The following is a 25,202-nucleotide window of genomic DNA, read 5'->3' on the forward strand; positions in this document are numbered from 1 at the left end:
ACTGCGTCAAGGTCTGCATCTTGTCACGGAAGCGCATGACATACTCCACGATGGACACTCCTGGGGAGCTCGGCTCTTCTTCCCAGAATTCCCTTATCAAACCAAGGGGTCCTCGGACACGCCTGCCATACAGGAGCTCAAAGGGGGAGAACCCCGTTGAGGCCTGTGGAACCTCTCTGTAAGCAAATAGCAGGTGTGGGAGGTAACGCTCCCAGTCGCGACCCTGGGTCTCAACCAGCATTTTTAACATCTGTTTGAGGGTACCGTTGAATCGCTCACACAAACCATTGGTCTGTGGGTAATACGCGCTCGATACCAGATGCTGCACCTGCATTTTCTTACATAGGGCCTCCATTAAGCGTGACATGAACTGGGTCCCCTGGTCGGTAAGCATCTCCCTGGGAAATCCTACTCGCGAAAAGATGGCCAAGAGGGCGTCCGCCACCTTATCCGCCCTAATTGAGGACAGGGCTACTGCCTCCGGATACCGGGTAGCATAGTCTACCACGGTAAGGATGAAACGTTTTCCAGAGCTGCTGGGTGTGGCCAGTGGTCCCACAATGTCCACAGCAATCCTCTGGAAAGGCTCCTCTATCACTGGCAAAGAGATCAGGGGGGCTTTGGGGGCCGGCCCTGACTTTCCCACTCTTTGACACGTGGTACAGGAGCGACAGTAGTTCACCACATCTGTCCTCATTTTGGGCCAATAAAAGTGATGAGACAGCCGGGCCTTGGTTTTGCTAACCCCCAAGTGTCCAGCGAGTGGAATTTCATGGGCGATCCGCAACAACTCATCCCTGAATTGGTAGGGGACGACCAGCTGTCTTTCCCTCAGCCACTCCTGTTGGGGTGTACAGGGAACTGTCTCCCGGTACAACCTCCCTTGGTCCCAGAATACCCTCTCCTTATCAGACTCGGAGGTGGGCTTCTCAGCGAGGCTCCTTAACGTCTCCAGGCTAGCATCTGAGTGCAGAGCTGCCTGAAACTCCTGGCTGGAGGAAGCCAGAAGTGAGGTTAAGGCCACGTCCTCACTAGGACCCTCTGGGACCGGCTCTGGGTCCATACCTGATCCTGTTATTCCTCTGTCCGAGGAGGGTCCAGAAGGCAGGGCGTTACTTGCATTCTGGGCACTCTGACTGCGGGTAACAGCGGCTATATAGGCCGTCTCCCCGGGGAATAACACCGTCTCATTAGCCTGAGAGGCCATGAGAACTACTTCTCCATCATCCTCCATTACCTCAGGCACAGTGCTACGTATGCGGCAGCTACCATCAGCCAGGTCTCCATCTGTTGTGACACTGGTCACTGGCACAGCACCACCTGCTTCATGGTCCTCGTGCCTCTCCCCATTACCCTTGGCACTGACCTTTGCTTCGGCTAGGGGATCCTCAGCAACATCACCCCGCAGAGTGACATGGCTGAGTTCTCCTGCACCTTCCAAGACAACAACATCATCATCATGATCATCATCATCATCATCATCATCATCATCATCATGATCAGGTAAAGCATTGACATTCACAGTATCAGTATTAACCTTACCAACCGTATCAGATCGGGGAGGGGTGTTAGGGACATAATAAGCTAGCATCCTCCCCAAATCAGTTCCCAACAAAACATTTGCAGGTAGGTTTTTGGATACTCCCACTTCCTTCACCCCACTCCCCGCACCCCAATCAATAAAAACCCGGGCCATGGGCAAGGGGCATCGGACGCCCCCAATCCCGGTGACAGTCAGGGTCTTTCCTGGATTAAGCGCTTCAGGGGACACCAGTTCGGGTCGGATGAGGGTTCGTTCGGCCCCAGTGTCCTTGAGGCCTACAGTGAGAGTGTCCCCCACCCTGACAGACTGAAAGTTTTCACAGGCCCTCCCAACCGGCCCACCCACCAAAAGAACTGAGGCATTAGGCCCTGGGGCCTTGGATGGGGGGTTCTTCCTCTGCTTCTCTGGGCAAGTGGCGCTGAGATGACCAGTCTGGTTGCAGGAATAACACCTGCGGGCATCAGATGCAGGCAGGGCCTTGGTAACGGGAAAAAGGCCTCCGGAAGGTCGGCTGGCAGGGGCAGGGATAGTGATTGATGGCTTACCCCCTTTCCAGCTGGTGACGACCGGCTTCCGCACCTCTGGTCTCCGGTTGGCCTCGTAGGTGTCTGCGATCTGCGCTGCTTTATTGGCATCAGGTGGCTCCCGATCCATCACGAACTGCCGTACCTCAGTCGGACACAGATGCAGGAACTGGTCTTTCACCATCAGATCCTTTAGCTGCTCAAAGGTGGTCGCTGACAGTCCTTGGATCCACTGCTCAAAGTTGGTTCTGAGCCCGTCTACCACATCGCTGTAGGTGTCATGTGGTCCACGTTGGAGGGTTCTGAATTTTTTCCGGTAAACCTCTGGAGTCAGCTGGTACTTTTTTATCAGGGCCTGCTTGATGGCCTCATAGTCTCCATCCTGCTCTCGAGGGAGGGAAGCAAACACCTCCAAAGCTTTTCCTCGGAGCCCTGGAGTCAAATATCTTGCCCATTGGTCGGTGGGCAGCTGATACTGCCTGCAGGCCTTTTCAAAGCCTCGCAGGAATGTGTCCAAGTCCCCATCCTTTTCCATCACAGGGAAGTGCTCAGGACGAGGTTTAAAGCAGCTGGCACTGTTGGACTCACGGGTCCGCGTAGAGGGCGACTCCTTCTGAATCCGGGCTAGCTCCAGCTGGTGTTGTCGGTCAGCTTGTCGCTCAGCAGCCTCTCGGTCAGCTTGTCGCTCAGCCCGCTCCTGGAATTTCAGGATCAGCTGCAGTCGTCCATCATGATCGTCTGTGGCGAGCTCCTCCAAGGCCATCTGCAGGTGGGGGTCCACACTACCCTGGTTGCGGGTATGGCTGGCAATCACCGGTTGGACCCCTGCAGCAGCGCCATCCGGGCCTTGGCTGGCCGCCCCCTCATCAGGGCTCCGCTGTCGGACGGGCTCTGCAGCATCTTGTAACAGTTCAGAAATCATTTGTTCTCTGCTTTTGCCATGGGGGTCAATGCCTTTGATTATACATATTCCAATAAGAGTGTCCTTTTTCTGCTGGTGATACCAGGACTCCCCAACTACGACCATGATCACCAAAATAAAAATAGAAAAGAAAAAGCGAAGAAGGGTAGGGGTAACTGCTACACATACAGTATTGTCTCAGATCTAATAAACACTGAGTTCGATCTTCAAAACTTTTGTGCAAGTTTTTAGTGAGAGGAATGATTGCTCAAACCAGATCACTAATGTCCTATGATCCCACCGCTTGCCACCAATTTGTCATGAAAACGACACCCACTTGGGTCAGACCTTGCAGCTCTCTGGCGCCCCCTTATCCTGCTGGTCAAACACGGTATTGACCGAGGATACGCACGGGTGTAGCTGCTCTAATTTATGTTGACTATTGCGGCACGTGATGTGACAGGACGTATATATACCACCAGTTCCTTCCAGGAACGTATATATACCTCCGACCAGCCACCCTCAAACCACAATATCACATAAACACTGGTATACTGCCACCACCGATCGCTTAACAGGTGGATCGGGTACCTGGTAGGTAACGTGAATTAGCGGGTGAGGAACGTGTTTGCTCGACATAGGACAAGAAGAAAGAAGCTGGTAAATAATAATGATTTACTCCCAAAGGTGGGCAGTGTTTACAAAATATATACAAGATATTATAAAGGAGACAATTTACATGTATGCATAAACAGTTATTAAAATAAAAGGGATAAGTAATAGCAAAACCTGCTTCACAAGGTGATGGTCTCAGATTCTGTGGGGGGGACGGCTCCCCGGGAATTAGAGGTGATTCTTCTTACGCCGCGTGATGTGCGTGTGTTCGACGTCCCTGAGAAGAATGGCTTGAAAAATGGCCGATCTGGTTTTTAGCAAGCAGCCAAAACTCTGGGAGACACCCCTTATTTACCTTACAAGGGGGCTCGGCTTTGCGAGCCCACCCAGCTGCAGAAGACCTAAAAAATCCTTCAGATTTCATATCTTGGTGTGGGGGGGGGGGTCCCACATCCAAGAGGGAGACATCATCTTGACCGTCACCAATATTCATGAAGATAGATATTAAATATGAAACCTCTATGACGCTCAGAAGCTCAGAATCCATTATCTCAGTTCCTGGTCATTCCTCAGTTATGCAAGTTATACTATTGTAATGGGAAAAAGGTAAGCATTCAAAAAAAGTGGTTCCGATGTTTCTGTCAGACCTGTGCGTGATTAAAATTGGCATAAAACGTTTGTACAATTAAACAATGGGATTTTTTGGAGGGATTTTCCGGTTTGTACCAATGCGTGCCCTGGACTGAGGTTTTATGGCGGGTCATAAAGATTCCTGGTTTGGGGAAAAGCAAAAGTGAGTTCTATGTCTTCTCTTACAAACGGATAGGGGGTGGGGGTTTTCCTTTTTTAAAACATCTCTCATTTTTAAAACTCGGGCAAAAATACCTTTTGCCTGACATATACACTGCAGGTCTTTTTTTTTTATTGATAGAATAAGTACAGTACATGACAGAACAATAATACATTACAGGACACCAAACATAAGAACAAAACAAGACGACAAATCACAGAAAATAAATCCCCCCAGGAATATATACATATACAAGAAATAAATATTATAAAACCTATAAAACCCCCGGCCCAGCTTCATTCATACTACTATATACAATCCCACACAACGCTCACACCATCCTATATACACATAAAACACCGTCCTATATACAAGATTATATACAATAAAACACTAAACCTAATATAACGTATGTACAACCGGACACTAACACTAACCTACTGGTCCCACTGCCTGACCTTACAGTCACCCCCTTACCGCACCTCATTCACACCACAGCAAACCAAAAATATATATATACAATAGTGACATGAACAATTTTAAACTTTTTTTTTAAATTTTGTAATTTTTTAATATATATATAAAACACAAACCTACACTAACTATCCCGCCACCCCTGATCCAGCTCTGGCCACAAAGTTCAGGATTACTCCGAGCTAGGATCAGGCCCCAGAGTTTTTCCCCAGGCGGGGCCTGGACCAGGCCAGATCAGTCCTCTTATCACCGCTGATGAAGAACCCCCCCCCAAATCCCCCACCCAACCTAACTAAAAACCCCTATTATACATTATATACAATATAAACAGAACACAACCTACACCCTCACCATCCAAGGCTCAAGTTCGATGCTGACAAACCTTCTATTCAGGAGACAGAAATACAAAACAAAAATCTAGGGTGGAAAGACATCAGCCCACCACCAGGATATAGGAGTACTACCGGACTAAGGCACCCTGAAGGAAAAGCCCCTCCAGAGACGGGCCGCCCTCCGGGCACCCAGTCTTTCATACTCCAGAGAACGTACCTTCACCAGGTCACCTAGGATGTTCCTACAGACTTCATCTACATGGAGGATTTTACTCTGCGTCGAGACTAAAACTCGTGCGTTCCACGTGAAATACCTGACCACTGCGCTGACTATGAATAAAGTGTCTCGGTCCCTTCTCCCAAGGTCTCCGAACGCTCCATAGGCCCACCCGGCGTAGGACAGAGTAGCCAGCCGCGGCCAACCAATGGAAGCCCCCACCCTGTTGTACACCTCTGTATTAAAGGGACAATGAAGCAGGAAGTGCTCCATGCTTTCCAGCACGTTAGCACAAGCCTCACGGGCGCAATTCCTGTCCTCAGAGCTCCTGAACTTCAAATTGTCCCTCACATACAGCTTACCATGGAAGCAGCGCCAAGTCAAGTCCCAGTACTTCTCGGGGATCCTGCTAGAATTTAACAAACTCAACCCAACCTCCAGATCCCGACTTGGGCAGTCTTTGAGGGCCAATCGACTCTGAAAATGAGAAAGCAAGACCCTCATATCGAGGAGTTTCCTCGGGAGGGACCTCACCTCCCACATTCCCAGACCCCACCGGCGGATCATTTTCAGAACCGGGGTAACATAAGCCGGGAGATGCCCGTGTGGTGTGCGAAAATCCTTCAATCTTCCCCCTGTCTCCCATTCCTGGAAGAAAGGCTGAAACCATCCCTTGCAGGAGAATACCCACGGAGGAGCCCTCTCTTTCCAGAGGTTTGCCACGTTCACTTTCAAGAAGGTGTTCACTAGGAACACCACGGGGTTCACCATATTCAAACCCCCTAGTCTCCTCGTGCGGTAAGTGACCTCCCGCTTGACTAGGTTCAGTCTGTTCCCCCATAACATCTGGAAGAACAGACTGTAGACCCGTGTCCAGAGAGGCTCTGGCAAGACACAGACGCTGCCCAGGTAGATTAGCAAGGGGAGCAGGAAAGCTTTGCACAGGCCAACCCTTTCCCTCAGGGTCAAAGACCAACCCCTCCATTGGTCCACTCTTTGGGTGACACCTTTGATTCTGCCTTCCCAGTTTTTCGTGGGGTAATCACCCTGGCCGAATTCGATGCCCAGGACTTTGGCATGTTCTTGGGGTTCGGGGAGGGTGTCCGGAAGATCAAACCCGGGATCTCCGCCTCCCAGCCAGAGACTCTCACACTTATCCTGGTTGACCTTGGACCCGGATGCCTCCGAGTAGCGCTCCACTTCTGACATCACCACCACTGCCTCCTCTTGCGAAGAAACAAAGACGGTGACATCATCCGCATAGGCCACCACCCTCAGGATAGCCTCCGGCGCCGCCCCGCCCATCCGCACCCCCGCCAACGGTCCACAATCGATCCTTCTGAGGAAGGGATCGATCGCAAACGCGTAAAGCAAAGGGCTAAGAGGACAGCCCTGACGGACACCGGATCCTACCCCGAAAGGTCGTCCAATCCACCCATTCACCAGAGGGAAAGTCTCAGCCCCTGCATACAAGGTCTTAAGCCAGTCCACAAACCCTCCAGGCAGACCATACCTCAAAAGAGTGGACCAGAGGTACTCGTGGTTAACCCGATCAAAGGCTTTTGCCTGATCCAGGGTCAGCAAGAACCCCTTCCAGAGGCCCGCCCTGCCTTGCTCCACGGCCTCTCGGACACCTAGAACAGCACTAAAAGTGCTACGGCCAGGAACGCAACAGTGCTGAACCTCCGAAAGGAGCCAGGGTGCAAACTTCACCAGCCTGTTGAAAAGTATCTTAGCCAAAATCTTCCTGTCCACATTGAGAAGTGCTATGGGACGCCAGTTCTCAATGCGTGACGGATCCTTACCCTTTGACAAAATGATCAAAGCTGACCTCCTTAGTGATCTCGGCAGAGTGCCCGAGGAGAGACACTCGTTAAACACCTGAGTCAAGAGGGGGACCAAAGAGTCCCTAAAGGTCCTAAAGAACTTGGATGTTAAGCCATCCAGACCTGGCGACTTTTTGGGCCTAAGCCCATCGATCGCCAGTCTCACTTCCTCTTCTTTGATCGCTTCTGCCAAATCGCCCAGCGAGAGGTCAGCCCCTGGCTCAGGAACGGATTCAGCCAGGAAAGCCGACATCCCGTCACGATCAAGCTCCCTCCTTCCCAAGAGGTGCAAGTAGTAGGAACTGACGACCTCCAAGATCCCTGATCTGGACCTTCTCAGGGACCCCGTACTGTCCACCAGCCCCGTCACTATCTTACTATTCACTGACATCTTACAGTTTCTGTAAGGGTCGGGCGAGCAGTACTTCCCGTAGTCCCTCTCGAAAACCAAAGATGCGTGCCTATCGTACTGACACCTCTTCAGCAAGGACTTCACTCTGGAGATTTCCTCGTGGCTACCTCCAGTCGAGACAAGATGCTCGAGTTTCCTCCTCAGGCTCTGATAAAGGCGATCCCTGTTCAGGCTTCTGAGGTTCGAGAGCTGCCGGAAGAATCTCGCCACCCGATGTTTGAACATCTCCCACCACTCCGACTTAGTGTTACTTAGGCCCAGCAATGGTACCTGGCTCTGAAAGAATTCCTCAAAAGACCGTCTTACAGCTTCTTCCTCAAGGAGTGACGAATTCAGCTTCCAATAGCCTCTTCCCATCCGAGGAGTCTCTGTAACATTCAGAGAAAACATAATCAAACAGTGATCGGAGAACTCCACCTCCACAACCGACAACGGTGAAGAGACGGCCTCCTCCTTCAAATAAAACCTGTCTAGCCTAGACCTGCACTGACTACCTCTAAAAAAGGTGAATCCCGTGTCGCCCAGGTTGTGCCGGATGTGGACATCCACCAGGCGAGCCTCACTCACTATCCTGTTTAACGCGACGCAGTCATAAGCCAGCCGGTCTCCGGAACCTCCTCTATCACAGGATCTCGTGACATTGTTGAAATCCCCTCCGAAGACCACCTGCCGACTCGAAAATAAAAAAGGTTTGATCTTCAGGAAGAGACATTTGCGGTCCCACTTGGACTGGAAACCATAGATGTTAATGAGCCGAAGCTCTTGTCCCCCCATGGAGACATCTAGGATCAAGCATCTCCCCATTTCTAATTCGATCACTCGTCTGCATTCAACCGCTGCGGTCTTAAAAAGGACCGCCACCCCGCTATACGGCTCGGCCGCAAGAGACCAGTAGGAGGGCCCATGCCTCCACTCCCGCCTTGCTGTATGCAAGGTTGATATATCGGTCAACCTGGTCTCCTGCAAAAACAAAATGTCGGCGTCAAGTTGGCCGAGAAAATGAAAGGCCGTGTACCTTGCCGCATCTGACTTTATGCTGCAAACATTAATAGTTGCCAGCGTCAACGGGGTGGGTGCCGCCATCATGATTGATTGAATTAGATAGCCTTTTTCTTCCCACCACTGACAGTCCCAACCTCTTCCTCCGATAATGACGGGTTTTTAGTGCGCTTAAGACAAACAGACTCGTCCATTCTCTCCTTAAATACATTCTTGCCCTCGTCTGGTGGTCCTGGGTTAGTCGTCCCCCCAGAGGGCTTTGTATTTGCCCCCCGAGAGGAAGACCCAGCCATCTCCTGAGCCCCAACCACCTTGTCCGCAACCTCCGGCCCCGTGTCCCCACTTCCCCCCTCCAGAGGGAGGTCCTGAAGAGCCCCGAACCTGTTGGAGAGATCCACCAGAGAGGGGGCGGCTGAACCCTCCAATGGCGCTTGGATCACGGGCAGAGAGTCAGAGGGGTCGCACTCCAAAGAGGCAGCTCGAGACCTGGTCCCCCTCCTACCTCTGGCCGTTTTCCTGTTACCCTTTTTCTTTTTCTGTGACCACTCCCCCTCTCCCTCATCTAGACTGTCACCAGAAGAGGGTTCCTGGGAAGACATGGCATCCTCTCGCTCTTCCCTTTCAAGTCGCTTTACTTCCTCGCTCAATTCACTGTCTTTAGGATCCTCAGCTGCAAGTGAAGTACCTGGGTCAGAGTTTAGGGACATTACTCCCTGCCCCCTGTCCCCACGGCGCTTCTCCTGATGGTGGATGGCGGCAGCTTGCTCCTCACCGGTTCCCTGCCTCCCCCGCCCCTACTGGTCCCTTCACCGGCAAGATTAGTTCCAGCTTTCGCCTGTCCCGCACTCGCCGCTTTCAGGACCGCATTGGCGAAGGAACGCGGACAGCGACTGAACGGGTGACCGAGGTCACCACACAAGTTACACCTAATCCTGCGACAGGCAGCAGCAAGATGACCAAGGTCCCCACACAGTGCGCATTTCTGGGTGGTACACTGCGCACTGAAGTGTGTGGGGCTACCGCACCTGTGACAGACCTTAGGCTGCCCCCGGTAGAAAATCAAGATCCTATCCCTCCCCAAAAAGGTTGAGGAGGGGATATGGGTAACAGTGTTTCCCGAAACCTTCAATCTCACCATGAAGGTCCAGGCCCCTGACCAGATACCATGGTCATCCAGATTCTTTTCGGGAATATTGGTGACCTCTCCGTATCGACTCACCCAGGTGGTAATGTCCATACAGGAAAGCGACTCGTTACTAGTCAAAACGGTCACTTTCCTGACTGAATCTTGGCGGGTTATTGCCAGGGGAAAGAGACCATGCCATTCGGGGCGACTCCGAGCCAGCTCATGGCGAGACCAGAAAAGCTCAAGGCCCTCCGGTCTCACGAAGCTGACATCGAAGTAGGAGGTCCCGTAGGGATGGATCAAGGCAAAGATGTCATATGCCGCAAAGCCCATCCCGAGCAGGAGCTCAACCACCTTCGACCTATCAGGACAGGCATCCTTGCTTAGCCACTGGAGACGGACCACGTTCCTACGGTTACTCCTCTGCCCCGTTGTCGGCAGAGACCAGACAGTCTCTGTGTCACGGGTGTGTCGCCACGAAGATCGTCACGATTACACAGCCTGACTTCTCGCAGCTGACTTTTTGGTGCTTTGTGTTTTTCGGCAGTGAGGGAGTTAATTCTCTCTCTCTCTGTGCTAGACGAGGTCCAGCCTCGCCCAGCTGCAATCAATGCTGCTGTAGTGAGACTCCTTCAAATGCCTGCTGGTCTGTTAGGGAAGTGTCGGTGAAAGCATTTCATGCAGACTAACAGAGCGGATCGTGGTATTTGGAGTTTCAGAGATAAGTGTATTTGGAGTGTTTTTTCCCTTCCTCGCTTTATCATTTATCTCCTTTCCCGTTGGTGTTCCCTCTGTTGTAGTTGTGTAGTTTTTGTATGCAAGGTGGTTTTGGTTTTTCCCTTGTACTGTCTCGTTCGTCTAAGTACTGTGTGTGGGCATATTATTACTTGTCCCCTTTTGTTGTGATCGGGGTCCTTCTCAGGACTAGATTACTTAGGTGCAGGGATCCTCAGGAGGTAGGGGTTACGCTGGCGGCCTGGACCTCTGTACCTTTAACAGTACCTCCAGGTTGAGGGATTAGTCAGGGCCCCAGCTTAGGGTCAGCTTAGGCCCCCTACCTCCAGTATACAGAGACAGCGTGACATTTTCACCGACCACTTAGTTTTTCTCCAGCTACCATGGATCCAGTAGCCGGTCTAGCTCGGCAGTTGCAGAGTTTGTCCATGGAGCTGGCGGACGTTAGGTCCAAGGTTTTGTATCCTCAGGAGCAAGCCGGACCAGAACCTAAAGTAGCTCTCCCTGACAGGTTCACTGGGGGGCGGGACAAGTTTTTTGTTTTCCGGGAGGCATGCAAGTTGTACTTTCGGCTGCGGCCTCGGTCATCGGGGAGTGAAGAACAAAGGGTGGGAATTGTCATCTCGCTCCTACAAGGGGACCCACAATCTTGGGCGTTCTCTCTTCCCCCAGTCAGTGGATAGGTTTTTCGCTGCTCTGGGACTCGTATATGATGACCCAGATCGGATCTCCCTTGCTGAGTCTAAGTTACGTAGGATCCAGCAGGGAGATCGTCCGGCGGAGGAATTCTGTTCGGAGTTCCGTAGGTGGGCCACGGACACCCAGTGGAATGACCCGGCTCTTAGGAGCCAGTTTTGTCAAGGTTTATCTGACAAATTACAGGATGTGTTGGCACAGTATGACTCTCCCGTGTCACTGGAAGCCGCTATGGCCCTTGCTATTCGCGTTGACAGACGGCTTCGGGAGAGGTGCGGGATAACTCTACCCCCTGTGATGACTCCACCTCCTACAAGGTCCCCTCATATGGTGGTTCCCCTGGTCAGTCCAGAGGAGCCTATGCAATTAGGAGGGACATCATTTCGGGGGAGGAGACCGGTGGTGCGCCATAAGACAGGAAGGTGTTTCTTCTGCGGGAGAAAGGGACATTTTATTGGGGGGTGTCCATCCCGTCCCTTGCAGAGTGAAGAGTCGTCGGAAAACTGTTGATCCCAGGTTGTGTGGTGGACGGCAATCTGGGAGTAGGTATTTCGTCCCTAGGTTCGTCTCAGTTTCTCGTACCGGCGGAGGTGGTGGTGGGTACGAGAACTGAGAGGATATCTGTTCTTCTGGATAGTGGGGCCGGGGCTAATCTGGTTGATGCTCGGTTTGCCCGGGTTCAAGGTATGCGATTGAGTGAGTTGGCTAAACCCATCCCCATATTCTCGATCGATGCCAGGCCTCTCGGTCAGGGAAGTTTTTTGCAAGCTGTGCATGACGTAAAACTTCAAGTGGGGGCGATACATAAAGAACTGTTGTCTTGCTACGTGTTGGAGGGTCTTCCCACTCCTATAGTGTTGGGCCTTCCTTGGTTAACTAAGCATAACCCGGTTATTAATTGGCAAACCAGAGAGATAAGCCAATGGAGTAAATTCTGTAATAAAAACTGCATGAACACGGTCATCGGTGCGGTTACTTCTTGGGTCTTACCTCCATTTCTGGCGGACTTTGAGGATGTATTCTCGGAGAAAGGGTTCCAGGAACTACCTCCTCATCGCGAGTATGACTGTTCTGTAAAACTGCTCCCTGAGGCCAAGTTACCTAAAGCTAGGTTGTATAACCTTTCTGGTCCTGAGAGGCAGGCCATGAAGGATTATATTTCAGAAAGTCTGGCTAAGGGGCATATTAGACCTTCATCTTCACTGGTGGCTGCGGGGTTCTTCTTTGTTAAGAAGAAAGATGGAGGCCTACGCCCTTGCCTGGATTTCCGTGAACTTAATCGGATTACGGTCCGAGATCCGTATCCGCTCCCACTTATTCCCGATCTCTTTAATCAGATCGTGGGCGCCAAATGGATCTCTAAGTTGGATCTCAGGGGGGCGTACAATCTGATTAGGATGAAGGAGGGGGATGAGTGGAAGACGGCGTTTAACACTCCGGAGGGGCATTATGAGAACCTTGTCATGCCATTCGGTCTGACTAATGCCCCGGCGGTGTTCCAACACTTTGTTAATGACATTTTTCGCCGCCTGGTGGGACAGTTTGTTGTCATATATCTGGATGATATCTTAATTTACTCGCCGGATCTGGTGTCTCATCAGGAGCACGTTAGGCAGGTGTTACAGATCTTGCGGGATAATAAACTGTATGCCAAATGGGAAAAGTGTGTGTTCGCCGTACAGGAACTCCAGTTTTTAGGCTTCCTGGTTTCAGCGTCCGGTTTTCGTATGGACCCTGGGAAAGTGCGGGCAGTTCTTGAGTGGGATCGGCCTGAGAATCTTAAGGCACTACAACGTTTCCTGGGGTTTGCTAATTATTACCGGAAGTTCATTCGTAATTTCTCGTCCATGGTTAAGCCTCTCACAGACATGACTAAAAAGGGGACGGATTTTTCTAGGTGGTCTGACAAGGCTTGTCAAGCATTCTCCTCCTTGAAAAAATGTTTTGCCTCGGCACCCATACTCATTCAACCTGATGCGTCACAGCCATTCATTGTAGAGGTAGACGCTTCCGAGGTAGGGGTGGGAGCAGTATTGTCACAAGGTTCGTCCCCTGGTAAGTGGCATCCGTGCGCCTTTTTCTCTAAAAAATTGTCGTCCGCTGAGAGGAATTACGATGTCGGCAATAGGGAACTCTTGGCCATTAAGTTAGCTTTTGAGGAGTGGCGCCATTTTTTGGAGGGGGCAGTCCATCCGGTCACCGTCATCACCGATCACAAGAACCTGCTATATCTGGAGTCCGCGAAACGTCTGAATCCCAGACAAGCTAGGTGGTCTTTGTTTTTTACCAGGTTTAATTTTGTCGTTACATATCGTCCTGGGTCAAAAAATGTAAAGGCAGATGCCTTATCTCGTAGTTTCCCTGGGGCCGGGAATATGGACGACCCGATTCCTATCCTTCAGGAGGGGGTGGTGGTTTCGGCAGTATGCTCTGAGCTGGAGGAGGAGGTATTGGAGGCTCAGGGGGACGCCCCTGTTGGACCTCCGGGGAGACTGTTTGTTCCAGATCAGTTGCGACAAAAGGTGATCGAGGCACACCATAACTCAGTTTTTGCAGGACACCCGGGGAGTAGAGCAACTGTGGATCTCCTCTCGCGTCGGTTTTGGTGGCCTAACTTACATAAGGAGGTGGTAACTTTTGTCGCGTCCTGTGGGGTTTGTGCGCGCTCTAAGACCTCACATACCCGTCCGTCTGGGGCCCTCTTACCTTTGAAGATCCCGGAGCGTCCTTGGACTCATCTGTCTATGGACTTTATTACGGACCTCCCTCCGTCTTCGGGTAAAACGGTCATACTCGTTGTAGTGGACAGGTTCAGCAAGATGGCACATTTTATCGCTCTTCCGGCTCTCCCTAATGCTAAAACTCTTGCGCAGGTGTTCATTGGGGAGATTGTGAGGCTTCACGGGGTACCCTCCGAGGTGGTGTCTGATCGGGGGTCTCAGTTTGTGTCCAAGTTCTGGAAGGCGTTTTGTGCACGGCGGGGGATGCATTTGTCGTTCTCATCGGCTTTTCATCCTCAGACCAATGGTCAGACGGAACGTATGAACCAGAGCTTGGAGACATATCTCCGGTGTTTTGTGTCAGAGAACCAGGAGGACTGGGCTTCTTTCTTACCTCTGGCAGAGTTTGCTCTTAATAATAGGCGGAGCGAGTCCACTGGTAAGTCCCCGTTTTTTGGGGCATATGGTTTTCACCCCCAGTTTTGTACTTTCAGTAGGGGGGGCTCTTCGGGGGTTCCTGAGGAGGAACGATTTTCCTCATCACTCGCTTCAGTATGGAGAGGGGTGCTGAAGAATCTGAATACTATGGGGAACCGATACAAACGTATGGCTGATAGGAGGAGAGTGTCTGGTCCGGACCTAAGTGTGAACGATCGGGTATGGTTGTCTACCAGGAATATAAAACTTAAGGTTCCCTCCTGGAAACTGGGTCCCAGGTTCATCGGGCCGTACAGAATCAGTTCTATTATTAATCCGGTGGCATTCCGTCTTGACCTCCCCCCTACGTTTAAAATTCACAACGTGTTCCACAGATCGTTGCTTAAGAGGTATGTGGCGCCGGTGGTACCGTCACCTTTACCTCCCCCTCCAGTGGTGGTCAAGGGTAACTTGGAGTTCCAGGTATCGAGGGTCATCGATTCACGCTTTAATCGCCGGTCCCTTCAGTACCTGGTTCATTGGAAAGGGTATGGTCCTGAGGAGAGGATGTGGGTTCCTGCGTCGGATATTAACGCAGACCGATTAGTTCGGGCCTTCCACACAACTCACCCGGATAAACCTGGCCCTGAGGGTCCGGAGGCCCCTCGTAGAAGGGGGGGTACTGTCACGGGTGTGTCGCCACGAAGATCGTCACGATTACACAGCCTGACTTCTCGCAGCTGACTTTTTGGTGCTTTGTGTTTTTCGGCAGTGAGGGAGTTAATTCTCTCTCTCTCTGTGCTAGACGAGGTCCAGCCTCGCCCAGCTGCAATCAATGCTGCTGTAGTGAGACTCCTTCAAATGCTTGCTGGTCTGTTAGGGAAGTGTCGGTGAAAGCATTTCATGCAGACTAACAGAGCAGATCGTGGTATTTGGAGTTTCAGAGATAAGTGTATTTGGAGTGTTTTTTCCCTTCCTCGCTTTATCATTTATCTCCTTTCCCGTTGGTGTTCCCTCTGTTGTAGTTGTGTAGTTTTTGTATGCAAGGTGGTTTTGGTTTTTCCCTTGTACTGTCTCGTTCGTCTAAGTACTGTGTGTGGGCATATTATTACTTGTCCCCTTTTGTTGTGATCGGGGTCCTTCTCAGGACTAGATTACTTAGGTGCAGGGATCCTCAGGAGGTAGGGGTTACGCTGGCGGCCTGGACCTCTGTACCTTTAACAGTACCTCCAGGTTGAGGGATTAGTCAGGGCCCCAGCTTAGGGTCAGCTTAGGCCCCCTACCTCCAGTATACAGAGACAGCGTGACACTCTGCCCCTCTCTCTCGGAAGGCTGAAAGACCATGTCTCTCTATCCAGAAAGACAGACAGATCAACCTCCCTCCCCTCTACCGTGATGGAGCTCTCCCCTCTCCTCAGGGCGTCCAGGAGCTGCTGTTGCAAGTCACCATCCCCAGGGCCACCAGACGAGGGCGCACTACTACCCCCAGCACTGACAGCTCCTGAATAGCTTTGGGCTGAAGCCCCCGCCAATGCTGGGGGGGCAGCGGGACCAGCGCCTACTCCCCCCCCACCAACACCAGTGCTGCTCCCACCATTCACTCAAGTAATATTCACACCATTCGCAGGACCATTACTCCCATCGTTCACTCCACTACTACTCACACCATTCGCAGGACCATTACTCCCACCATTCATTACACCACTACCCCCAACATTTGCTACACCACAACTCCCACCATTCCCACAACTCCCAGCATTCATTCCACCACTACCCCCACCATTTTCTACATCATCATTCACTGCACCACTACCCCCACCATTTGCTACATCATCATTCACTGCACCACTACCCCCACCATTTGCTGCATCATCATTCACTGTACCACTAATTCCACCATTCCTACTACTCTCATCATTTGCTCCACCATTACTCTCACCATCTGCTCCACCATTACTCCCATCATTCACTGCACCACTATTTCCATTCCCTTTACTTGTCACCCCATTACCTCTGCTGTTCTCTGCACCTTCCACAGTCACCTCCATTCCTTCCTCCCTTGTGTCTGGTGTCTCTGCACTCACACCTGCTGGGCCGGGGGAGGGGAGCACTTCCAGAGACTCCTTTCCCTGCAGCACCACACCCGTTTCCCTTTGGTTGCTGCTGGCTTTCTGCAGGTCATCTCCTGGAGAGCGCCGCCCCCCTACTGCAGCATTTTGGTCCTTGTGCTGAGCAGACTGTTTTCTCGGCACCTCTGCCCGCCCTGCACCCACAGACTTTGGGGTCTTAGTGTCCTTTTTGGGCGCTGGGGCACACTGCCCCCCTGTCGCAGCAGTGTGCCCAGTGTTCCTCGCAGAGGTGTTTTTCACATCCCTCCCTGCCCCCCCGGCCCCGGTGATAACCGGCTTAGCCGCAGAGGGCAGGGTGGGAAACTCCACAGAACTCCCTATGTCCGGCGCTGTGAGTACCTCCACAGCCTCGCCTCCTGCACTGTTCCCCGCACAGATGGCAGCATCGCCGGACGTCCTTCTCCTCTCCCCACCTTGCCTTTGCCTCGAGCCCACTCCAGAGCCCGTGCCTTTAGGTTTGGTGGGGTTTAAACAGAAGGTGGCAGGCGCAACATCAGACATTGGTACATACTTGTAACTCACCACCTCCTGTGCAGCTCCTCCGGTCTTCCTCTTCCTCCTCTTGGTCTCCTCCACTGGTTTGTCCTCACCGAAAGAAAACCGTGTCAGGTCCACTGGAGACTCCAGCAGTCGGATCTCCCTCAGCAGTCCTCCTTCCTCTTCCTCCCCCGACACTCCAGCCTCTGCTGTCGGAGTCCTCTGCCCTGCAGGGAGACCACTTGAGCTCCGGCTCTGCCCCTCACTGGCTCCAGCAACTGAGACTCCAGTCACCTCTTCATCCTCCCCCTCCTCTTCACTAAGGACGCCGGCTGGCGGTTCTCCTGAGGTGTTTAACCCCTTCATTTCTGAGAACCGCCGCTGGTTCTTAAACCTCTCCAGGAAGGGACCTGCGCTTTTCTCAATCCCCTCCCGGAGGAGCACTAACCTGACCACCTCGTCTCTGAGGGCTTTAAACCTCTGGGAGGTCGCGGGTCTTTCCTTGTTGGACGCCCGGGTGTTCAGGATCCGGGCCTCCCTCAGCTCCTCTTTCAGCTGGGTTAGTGCTTTGCCGGCGTCCTCGTACTCTCGTAACGTGGCGACCACTCGGGAGGAGAAGGAACTTGTGGACTCGCTGGAGCTCATCTCCCCCCAGGATCTTACTGGGCTCTTGTTCCTGGGGCCTGGGGTGCCCCGGTCTCCCTCTCTGGGCTGGCGGTGAACAGTCTCGGGGTTGGAGCAGATGGATGTACTCTTCCTCACCCTTCCCGATCTCCTCCCTCCCTCCTGGGCCGGTTGTTGAGGCTCCTTTTCCCCCGCCGGCATAGACCGGGGGATAGGAGGCTGGGAAGCCATGCCGGCCTCCCAGTAGGCCTGCCTCTCCCTGGGGAGAAGAGAGGCAGACGACGGCCCTCCTCCTGGAAGTGCTTGGGCTCAGGAGGCAGGTGCTACTCTCAGCACCACTCCTCCTGTCCTGTGTGTATACACTGCAAAGTACCACTTCTCCTGTCCTGTATATATACACTGCACAGTACCACTTCTCCTGCCCTGTATATGCTATACACTGCACAGTACCAATTCTCCTGTCCTGTATATACTATACACGGCACAGTACCACTTCTCCTGTATATACTGTACACTGCACAGTACCACTTCTCCTGTCCTGTATATACTATATACTGCACAGTACCACTTCTCATGTCCTGTATATACTGCACAGTACCACTTCTCCTGCCCTGTATATGCTATACACTGCACAGTACCAATTCTCCTGTCCTGTATATACTATACACGGCACAGTACCACTTCTCCTGTATATACTGTACACTGCACAGTACCACTTTTCCTGTCCTGTATATACTATATACTGCACAGTACCACTTCTCCTGTCCTGTATATGCTATATACTGCACAGTACCACTTCTCATGTCCTGTATATACTGCACAGTACCACTTCTCCTGCCCTGTATATGCTATACACTGCACAGTACCAATTCTCCTGTCCTGTATATACTATACACGGCACAGTACCACTTCTCCTGTATATACTGTACACTGCACAGTACCACTTTTCCTGTCCTGTATATACTATATACTGCACAGTACCACTTCTCATGTCCTGTATATGCTATATACTGCACAGTACCACTTCTCCTGTCCTGTATATACTGCACAGTACCACTTCTCCTGCCCTGTATATGCTATACACTGCACAGTACCAATTCTCCTGTCCTGTATATGCTATATACGTCTCAGTATCTGTATAATTCTGTATATACACTGCACAGTAGCAAGTCTCTTATATGCAGAGTCCCTCTTAGGCTATGTGCCCACGATGCAGAAATGCTCCGGATTGTTTCCTGAGCGTTTCTGCATCTCCCTGGCAGAAAAAACGCATGCGGATTGTACATGTGGATTGTACATGAGGATTGTACATGCGTTTTTCCTGCCAGGGACATGCGGATGTGAAGCGTTCTTCACATGCATTTCCGCATGCGGGTTGACAAGCGCTTTCCAAGCGATTTTAGCATCACTTGGAAAGTGCTTGTGAACTTGGTCACACTATATAAATCCATGAAAACGGCATGGATTTATATACTGTGACCCGAGAGAATGTCAAAAAATAAAAAAATAAATCTATACTTACCTTCTGATGGCCCCCGGAGTCTTGCTTCGCTCACATGACTATGACGTCAGTGCAGGTCCTTCAGTCCACCACGATCTGCCGGCAAGGGAAGACAAGGAGACCGGGGGCCGTCAGAAGGTAAATAGAACATTTATTTTTTATTTTATTCTTTTTTTTACAGTTTTCTATGGTACCCGGGTCCAGAGGAGAGTCTCCTGTCCTCCACACCCGGATACCATCCGCACATTGAAACGCATGGAATGCGCATGTACAGATGCAGTGATGCGTAATCCACGCGTTCCAATGCAAGTCAATGGCGGCGAAAAAGCAGAGCTTCCACAAAATAATTGGTAGTGCTGCAGATTTTTCCGCAATGATAACCCGCAGCGGAAATTTCCGCAGTATGTGCACAGCACATGCGGATTATCATTGGGGGACATGGCAGGCCTTCTACCATGCGTTTTTTAAGCGTTTCTGCAGCGTTTTTGTCGCTGCGGAAACGCTTAAAAAAACGCATCGTGGGCACACAGCCTTAGGGTCTGTTGCCGTTTTCTCATGTCTTTTCTGTGCAGTTTTGTCACAAGACCTGAAGCCCTAGTCCCAGCAAAGTGGATGAGATTCCTGAAGTCTCCTGCACATGTTGCTTATTTTTTCCTTGCAGATTTCACCAATTGTAATGTGTGGGGAAATATCTGTAACAAAAACGCATGTAAAAAATGTGAGAAAATCACAGATATTTTCCGCCTAGTTTTTCATCAGGATGTTGTGCTGTAATCCTGAGCGTGTGCACAGAGCCTTATTCTGGATGTGTGTGCTGTATTGTCACCTCTTGTATGTTACATGTTGTCACATTGTACATCAGTGTTGTGTGATGAGATGGTGGGGGTTGTGGTGCTGCCTTCCTTTGCAGAGGCTCCACACCCCATCACCTTTCTTCCCCCCTCTGGGGTGTGCGTATTTGGGAAGCCTGGCCCGGCTCCAGCTCTTCTCCATCCTCCTCCTCTGCTGAATGTGGAGCTGCAGTGGTTGTGCTGCCATGGAGTGGAGGAGACCCTCATCATCCTGCGCTGGTGTCTGACCTCAGCCTGATGTGCAGCTTGTGCTCATGACTGCTCCCCATGTCTGCTGGCTGCAGTGGCCGCCGCCTCCTCTGCTTTCTTTCTCCTTGTGCTTGAGACACTAAGATGGGAGAGGACTGGTGATTGTAGCATGAGGTGAGGAGGATGCTGGGGGTAGTGGTGCTAGGCTGCTTCATGTCTGCTGCATACATGCAGGATCTATGGGGAGGGGATGTGTCTGCAGTGTGACCCCCTCCTCCTCCATCACACACAGCAGTCGGTGTCCCCAGAAAGGCGTGAGGTCTCCATTATTCCTGCTCCAACTCAGCAGCTCACTCCCATTATTGCTGCAGAGCCCTCATTTCCAGCTGGGCATTAGTGAGGATGGATACTTTTATTCTGGTGTATTTTTGGTGTATGCCTGTGTTACCCCAGAGTTTCCAGCCAGGGGCGCTCTACCCTAAGTGTAGCACATGTGATACATCACCCTGTAAATGCCATCAGCTGGCCACTCCTGTCCTCACCATCAGATCAGGGGTTTCTGTCAATAGAGTATGGCATGTGTTAGTGACGGGGGCTCCAGGGTGGGGTGTGTGATGGTGATGGGGGTGCCTCGATGGGGTGTCTGTTGGGGCCCAGGGTGCTTCTGTTAGTGACGGGGGCTCCAGGGTGGGGCGTGCGATGGTGATGGGGGTGCCTCGATGGGGCGACTGTTGGGGTGACTGTTGGGGTCGGAAGTGCCTAAGTGTGGCGATTGTTGGTGATGGCGGTGCCTCGGTGTGGCATGTGTTGGTTTTGTGGGTGCCTCGGTGTTAGTATGTGTTAGTGACAGGGGCGCCTCCATGGGGCATGTGTTGGTGAAGGGGGTGCCTCGGTGTGATGGTGACGGGAGGACATAGGTGTGGCGTGTGATAGTGATGGGGCACCTTGGTATGGCGCGTGATGATCACAGGGGCGCATCAGTGTGGCGTGTGATGGTTTCCGGGGGTGCCTCGGTGTGGTGTTTGATTGTGATGAGGACGCATCTGTGTGATGGGGACAGGGCGCCTCGGTGTGGCATGTGATGGTCATGGGGCGCATTGGTGTGGCGTGTAATGGTCACGGAGTGCCTCAGTGTGGCGTTTGAAGGTGGCAAGGGTGGTGTGTGATAGTGATGGGGGCGCATCAGTGTGGTGTGTGATGGTGACGGGGGTGCCTCGGTGTGGCGTTTGATGGTGACAAGGGCGCATCGGTGTGGCGTGTGATGGTGATGGGGGCGCTCCAGTGTGGCGTGTAATGGTCACAGGGCCACATTGGTGTGGCATGTGATGCTCACGGGGCGCCTCAGTGTGGCGTTTGATGGTGACAAGAGTGCATCGGTGTGGCATGTGATGGTGACGGAGCGCCTCAGTGTGGCGTGTGATGGTCACGAGGGCGCATTTGGTGTGGCATGGATGGTGACGGGGGCGCCTCGGTATGGTGTTTGATGGTGACGGGGCACGTCGGTGTGACATATGATGGTCACGGGGCGCCTCGGTGTGGCGTTTCATGAGGACAAGAGCGCATCGGTGTGGCGTGTGATGGGGGCGACTTGGTGTGGCGTGTGATGGTCACGAGGGCGCTTCGGTGTGGCATGTGATGGTTACGGGGGAGCCTCGGTGTGGCTTTGATGGTGACAGGGGCGCGTTGGTGTGGTGTGTGATGGTGATGGGGGTGCATCGGTGTGATGGTGATGGGTGCGCCTTGGTGTGGTGTGTATTGGTGACGGGGCACCTTGATGCGGCTTGTGTTGCTGACGAGGGCTCCAGGGTGGGGCATGTGATGGTGATGGGTGTGCCTAGATGGGGCATGTGTTGGTGACGGGGGTGCCTCGGTGTGGCGTGTGTTAGTGATGGGGGCTCCAGGTTGGGGCGTGTGATGGGGGTGCCTCGATGGGTTGTGTGTTGTTGAAGACGGGGCGCCTCGGTGGGGCGTGTGATGATGACGCGGCGCCTCAGTAGGGCGTGTGATGGTGACGTGGGCGCCTCGGCGGGGCATGTGATGATGACAGAAGCGCCTCGGTGTGGTGTTTGATGGTGACGGGGGTGCATCTGTGTGATGGTGACAGGGCGCCTCGGTAGGGCGTGTGATGGTGACGTGGGCGCCTCGGCGGGGCGTGTGATGATGACGGAAGCGCCTCGGTGTGGTGTTTGATGGTGACGGGGGTGCATCTGTGTGATTGTGACTGGGCGCCTCGGTGTGGCATGTGATGGTCATGGGGGTGCCTAGATGGAGCATGTGTTGGTGACGGGGGCACATCGGGGTGGTGTGTGATAGTGATGGAGATTGCAAGGGTGGGGAGTGTGATTGGGGTGCCTCGATGGGTTGTGTGTTGTTGAAGGGGGCACCTTGGTGTGGCGTGTCATGGTGACGGGGAACCTCGGTTAGGCGTGTGATGATAACGGGGCGCTTCGATGGGGCGTGTGATGGTGACGTGGGCACCTCGGCGGGGAGTGTGATGGTGACAGGGTGCCTTGGTTTGGTATGTGATGGTCACGGGGGCGCCTCGGTGTGGTGTTTGATGGTGACAAGGGCGCATCGGTGTGGCATGTAATGGTGATGGGGGCGCATCGGTGTAGCGTGAGATGGTGACAGGGGCGCCTCGGTGTGGCATGTGATGGTGATGGGGGCACCTCGGTGTGGCGTGTGTGATGGTCACGAGGGCGCATCAGTGTGGCGTGCGATGGTGACAGAGGTACCTCGGTGTGGCGTATGATTGTGATGGAGGTGCATCAGTGTGACGTGTGATGTAACAGGGACGTCTCGGTGTGTCGTGCGATGGTGACAGAGGTATATCCATATAATAGCGTGACTGGTGTAGCATAGGGGGCTGGTTGCTAACACCGGGGTAACATGGGTGTTTGTGGCCCCCATTACCAACTTGTATATCAGTCGTTCCAGTCTCTGGTGGATTCTGGGGGTTCAGGATTCCTGTTGTCCTTCTACCGTTTGACCACTAGTGGCTGCTTTTGTTCACCTAGATATTATGCTGCAATTTCACCTCTTACCACTGGAGGCTGCTGTTGTGTCCTGCCATTGTCCTTTACTAAAATGGCAGATTGTGAAACTGTGGAATCCATCTTGTTTCCTGTTTGGGCCTACGTAAAGCCGCATGGATCTCTCACTCATTGCTTGAGTATTATGTCTAGCTGTTTAACCTAGTTCAGTCTTCAGCTCCTTGTTCTGAAAATTATCTTACCCAGACTGTTCCCACTTCTCTATGGATTGTTGCTACAACTCCTACTGCTACTTCCAAGAACTTCTACTACTGCCAGCCGTTTCTTGCTCGTGCTCCTCCGGCCATTGGATTCCAGCAGTGCTACACCAGAAGCTTAATAGGAATCCTGACATGGTAGTAACTGCTGAGGGTCTCTCTTCCTCTTCCTTCGGGTTTATATTATTTCCATTAACACAATAGAAATATCTGGAACTTTATGACAGTTGTATAATAATCTCTTCTTTTCTTCTCTCCCATCGCTGCCACAGAGCGACGGCCGCCGTCCCTGCCAGGTACCGAGCCATCATTGTTGATATTATAGAGTGTGGGGGATATATATATACAAGACATCAGACTGGAGATGGGGGGATATATGTTATAATACCCTGACAGGTATGCAGGAGACTGGGGGGGATATAGTCTCTGTATATATGTGTTGTATACTGACAGGTATACAGGAGACCAGGGGGAAGATATAGTCTCTGTATATACAGCCATGGCTGAAAGTGTTGGCACCCTTGTCATTGTTCCAGGAAATGAAGTATTTCTCCCAGAAAATGATTGCAATTACACATGTTTTGTTATACACGCGTCTATTTCCTTTATCTGTATTAGAACAACACAAAAATTAACCAAGGAAAAAAGACAAATTGCACATAATTTCACACAAAACCCCAAAAATGGGCCAAACAAAATTGTTGGCACCCTCAACTTAATATTTGGTTGCACACCCTTTGGAATGAATAACTGAAATCAATTGCTTCCTATAACCATCAACAAGCTTTTTACACCTATCAACTGGAATTGATCACTCAAACTGCTCCAGTTCCCTCATATTTGAGGGAGCCTTCTCCTAACAGCAATTTTAAGATCTCTACACAGGTGTTCAATGGGATTTAGATCCAGACTCATTGCTGGCCATTTCAGAACTCTCCAGTACTTTGTTTCCATCTATTTCTGGGTGCTTCTTGAAGTATGTTTGGGATCATTGTCCTGCTGGAAGACACATGACCTAGGACACAAACCCGGGTTTCTGACACTGAGCACTACATTGCGAACCAAAATCCTTTGGTAATCTTCAGATTTCATGATGCCTTGCACACAGTCAAACACAGCCAGAAGACACAGAACAGCCCGAAAAAATCTTTGAACCTCCACCGTATTTGACTGTAGGTACTGTGTTCTTTTCTTTGTAGGCGCATTTAGTTTTTGGTAAACATTGAAATTATATGCTTTATCTTGGTCTCATCTGTTCACAAGACTTTCCCAGAATGATTTTGGTGTACTCACTTACATTTTGGCAAACTGCAGTATAGCTTTTTTATGTCGCTGTGTCAGCAGTGGGGTCCTCCTGGGTCTTCTGCCATAGCATGTCATTTCATTCAAATGTCAACAGATAGTTCGCGCTGACACTGATGCACTCTGAGCCTGCAGGACAGCTTGAATTTCTTTGGAACTTGATTGGGGCTGCTTATCCACCATCCGGACTACCCTGCGTTTCAACTTTTCATCAGTTTTTGTCTGCCGTCCACATTCAGGGAGATTATCTACAGTGCCATGGGTTGAGGGTTGTAAACTGCTTGATTGTGTTGCGCACCGTGGACAAAGGCATATCAAGATCTCTGGAGATGGGCTTGTATCCTTGAGATTGTTGATATTGTTCAACAATTTTGGTTCTCAAGTCCTCAGACAGTTCTCTTCTCCTCTTTCTGTTCTCCATGCTTAGTGTGGCGCACACAGACACACAATGCAAAGATTGAGTCAACTTCTCCCTTTTTTAACTGGTTTCAGGTGTGATTTTCAGATTGCCCACACCTGTTACTTGCCACAGGTGAATTTGAATGAGCATAA

The 25,202-nt window shown here is 51.6% G+C and overlaps 1 protein-coding gene across 4 annotated transcripts in view; it reads left to right on the forward strand.

Annotated features, from left to right (window-relative positions):
• GARNL3 (GTPase activating Rap/RanGAP domain like 3) overlaps positions 1–25,202 on the forward strand; it is a 148,145-nt gene that overhangs the window by 58,674 nt on the left and 64,269 nt on the right. Inside the window, exons 1-2 of one of the 4 annotated variants that reach the window (XM_073640847.1) lie at positions 19,979–20,272; positions 23,621–23,644. The exons of 1 other annotated variant lie outside the window; for it this stretch is intronic. In XM_073640847.1, the coding sequence (XP_073496948.1) occupies positions 20,268–20,272; positions 23,621–23,644 (29 nt within the window). In that variant the 5' untranslated portion in view covers positions 19,979–20,267. Of the gene's footprint in view, positions 1–19,978; positions 20,273–23,620; positions 23,645–25,202 lie in introns of those variants that run through there. 2 more of the 4 variants (XM_073640844.1, XM_073640850.1) reach the window with 2 other exon arrangements.

The sequence above is a fragment of the Phyllobates terribilis genome, unplaced genomic scaffold (genome assembly GCF_046119375.1).
Source record: "Phyllobates terribilis strain yellow unplaced genomic scaffold, ASM4611937v1 Scaffold_7__3_contigs__length_470593459, whole genome shotgun sequence".
Classification (NCBI taxonomy): Eukaryota; Metazoa; Chordata; class Amphibia; order Anura; family Dendrobatidae; genus Phyllobates; species Phyllobates terribilis.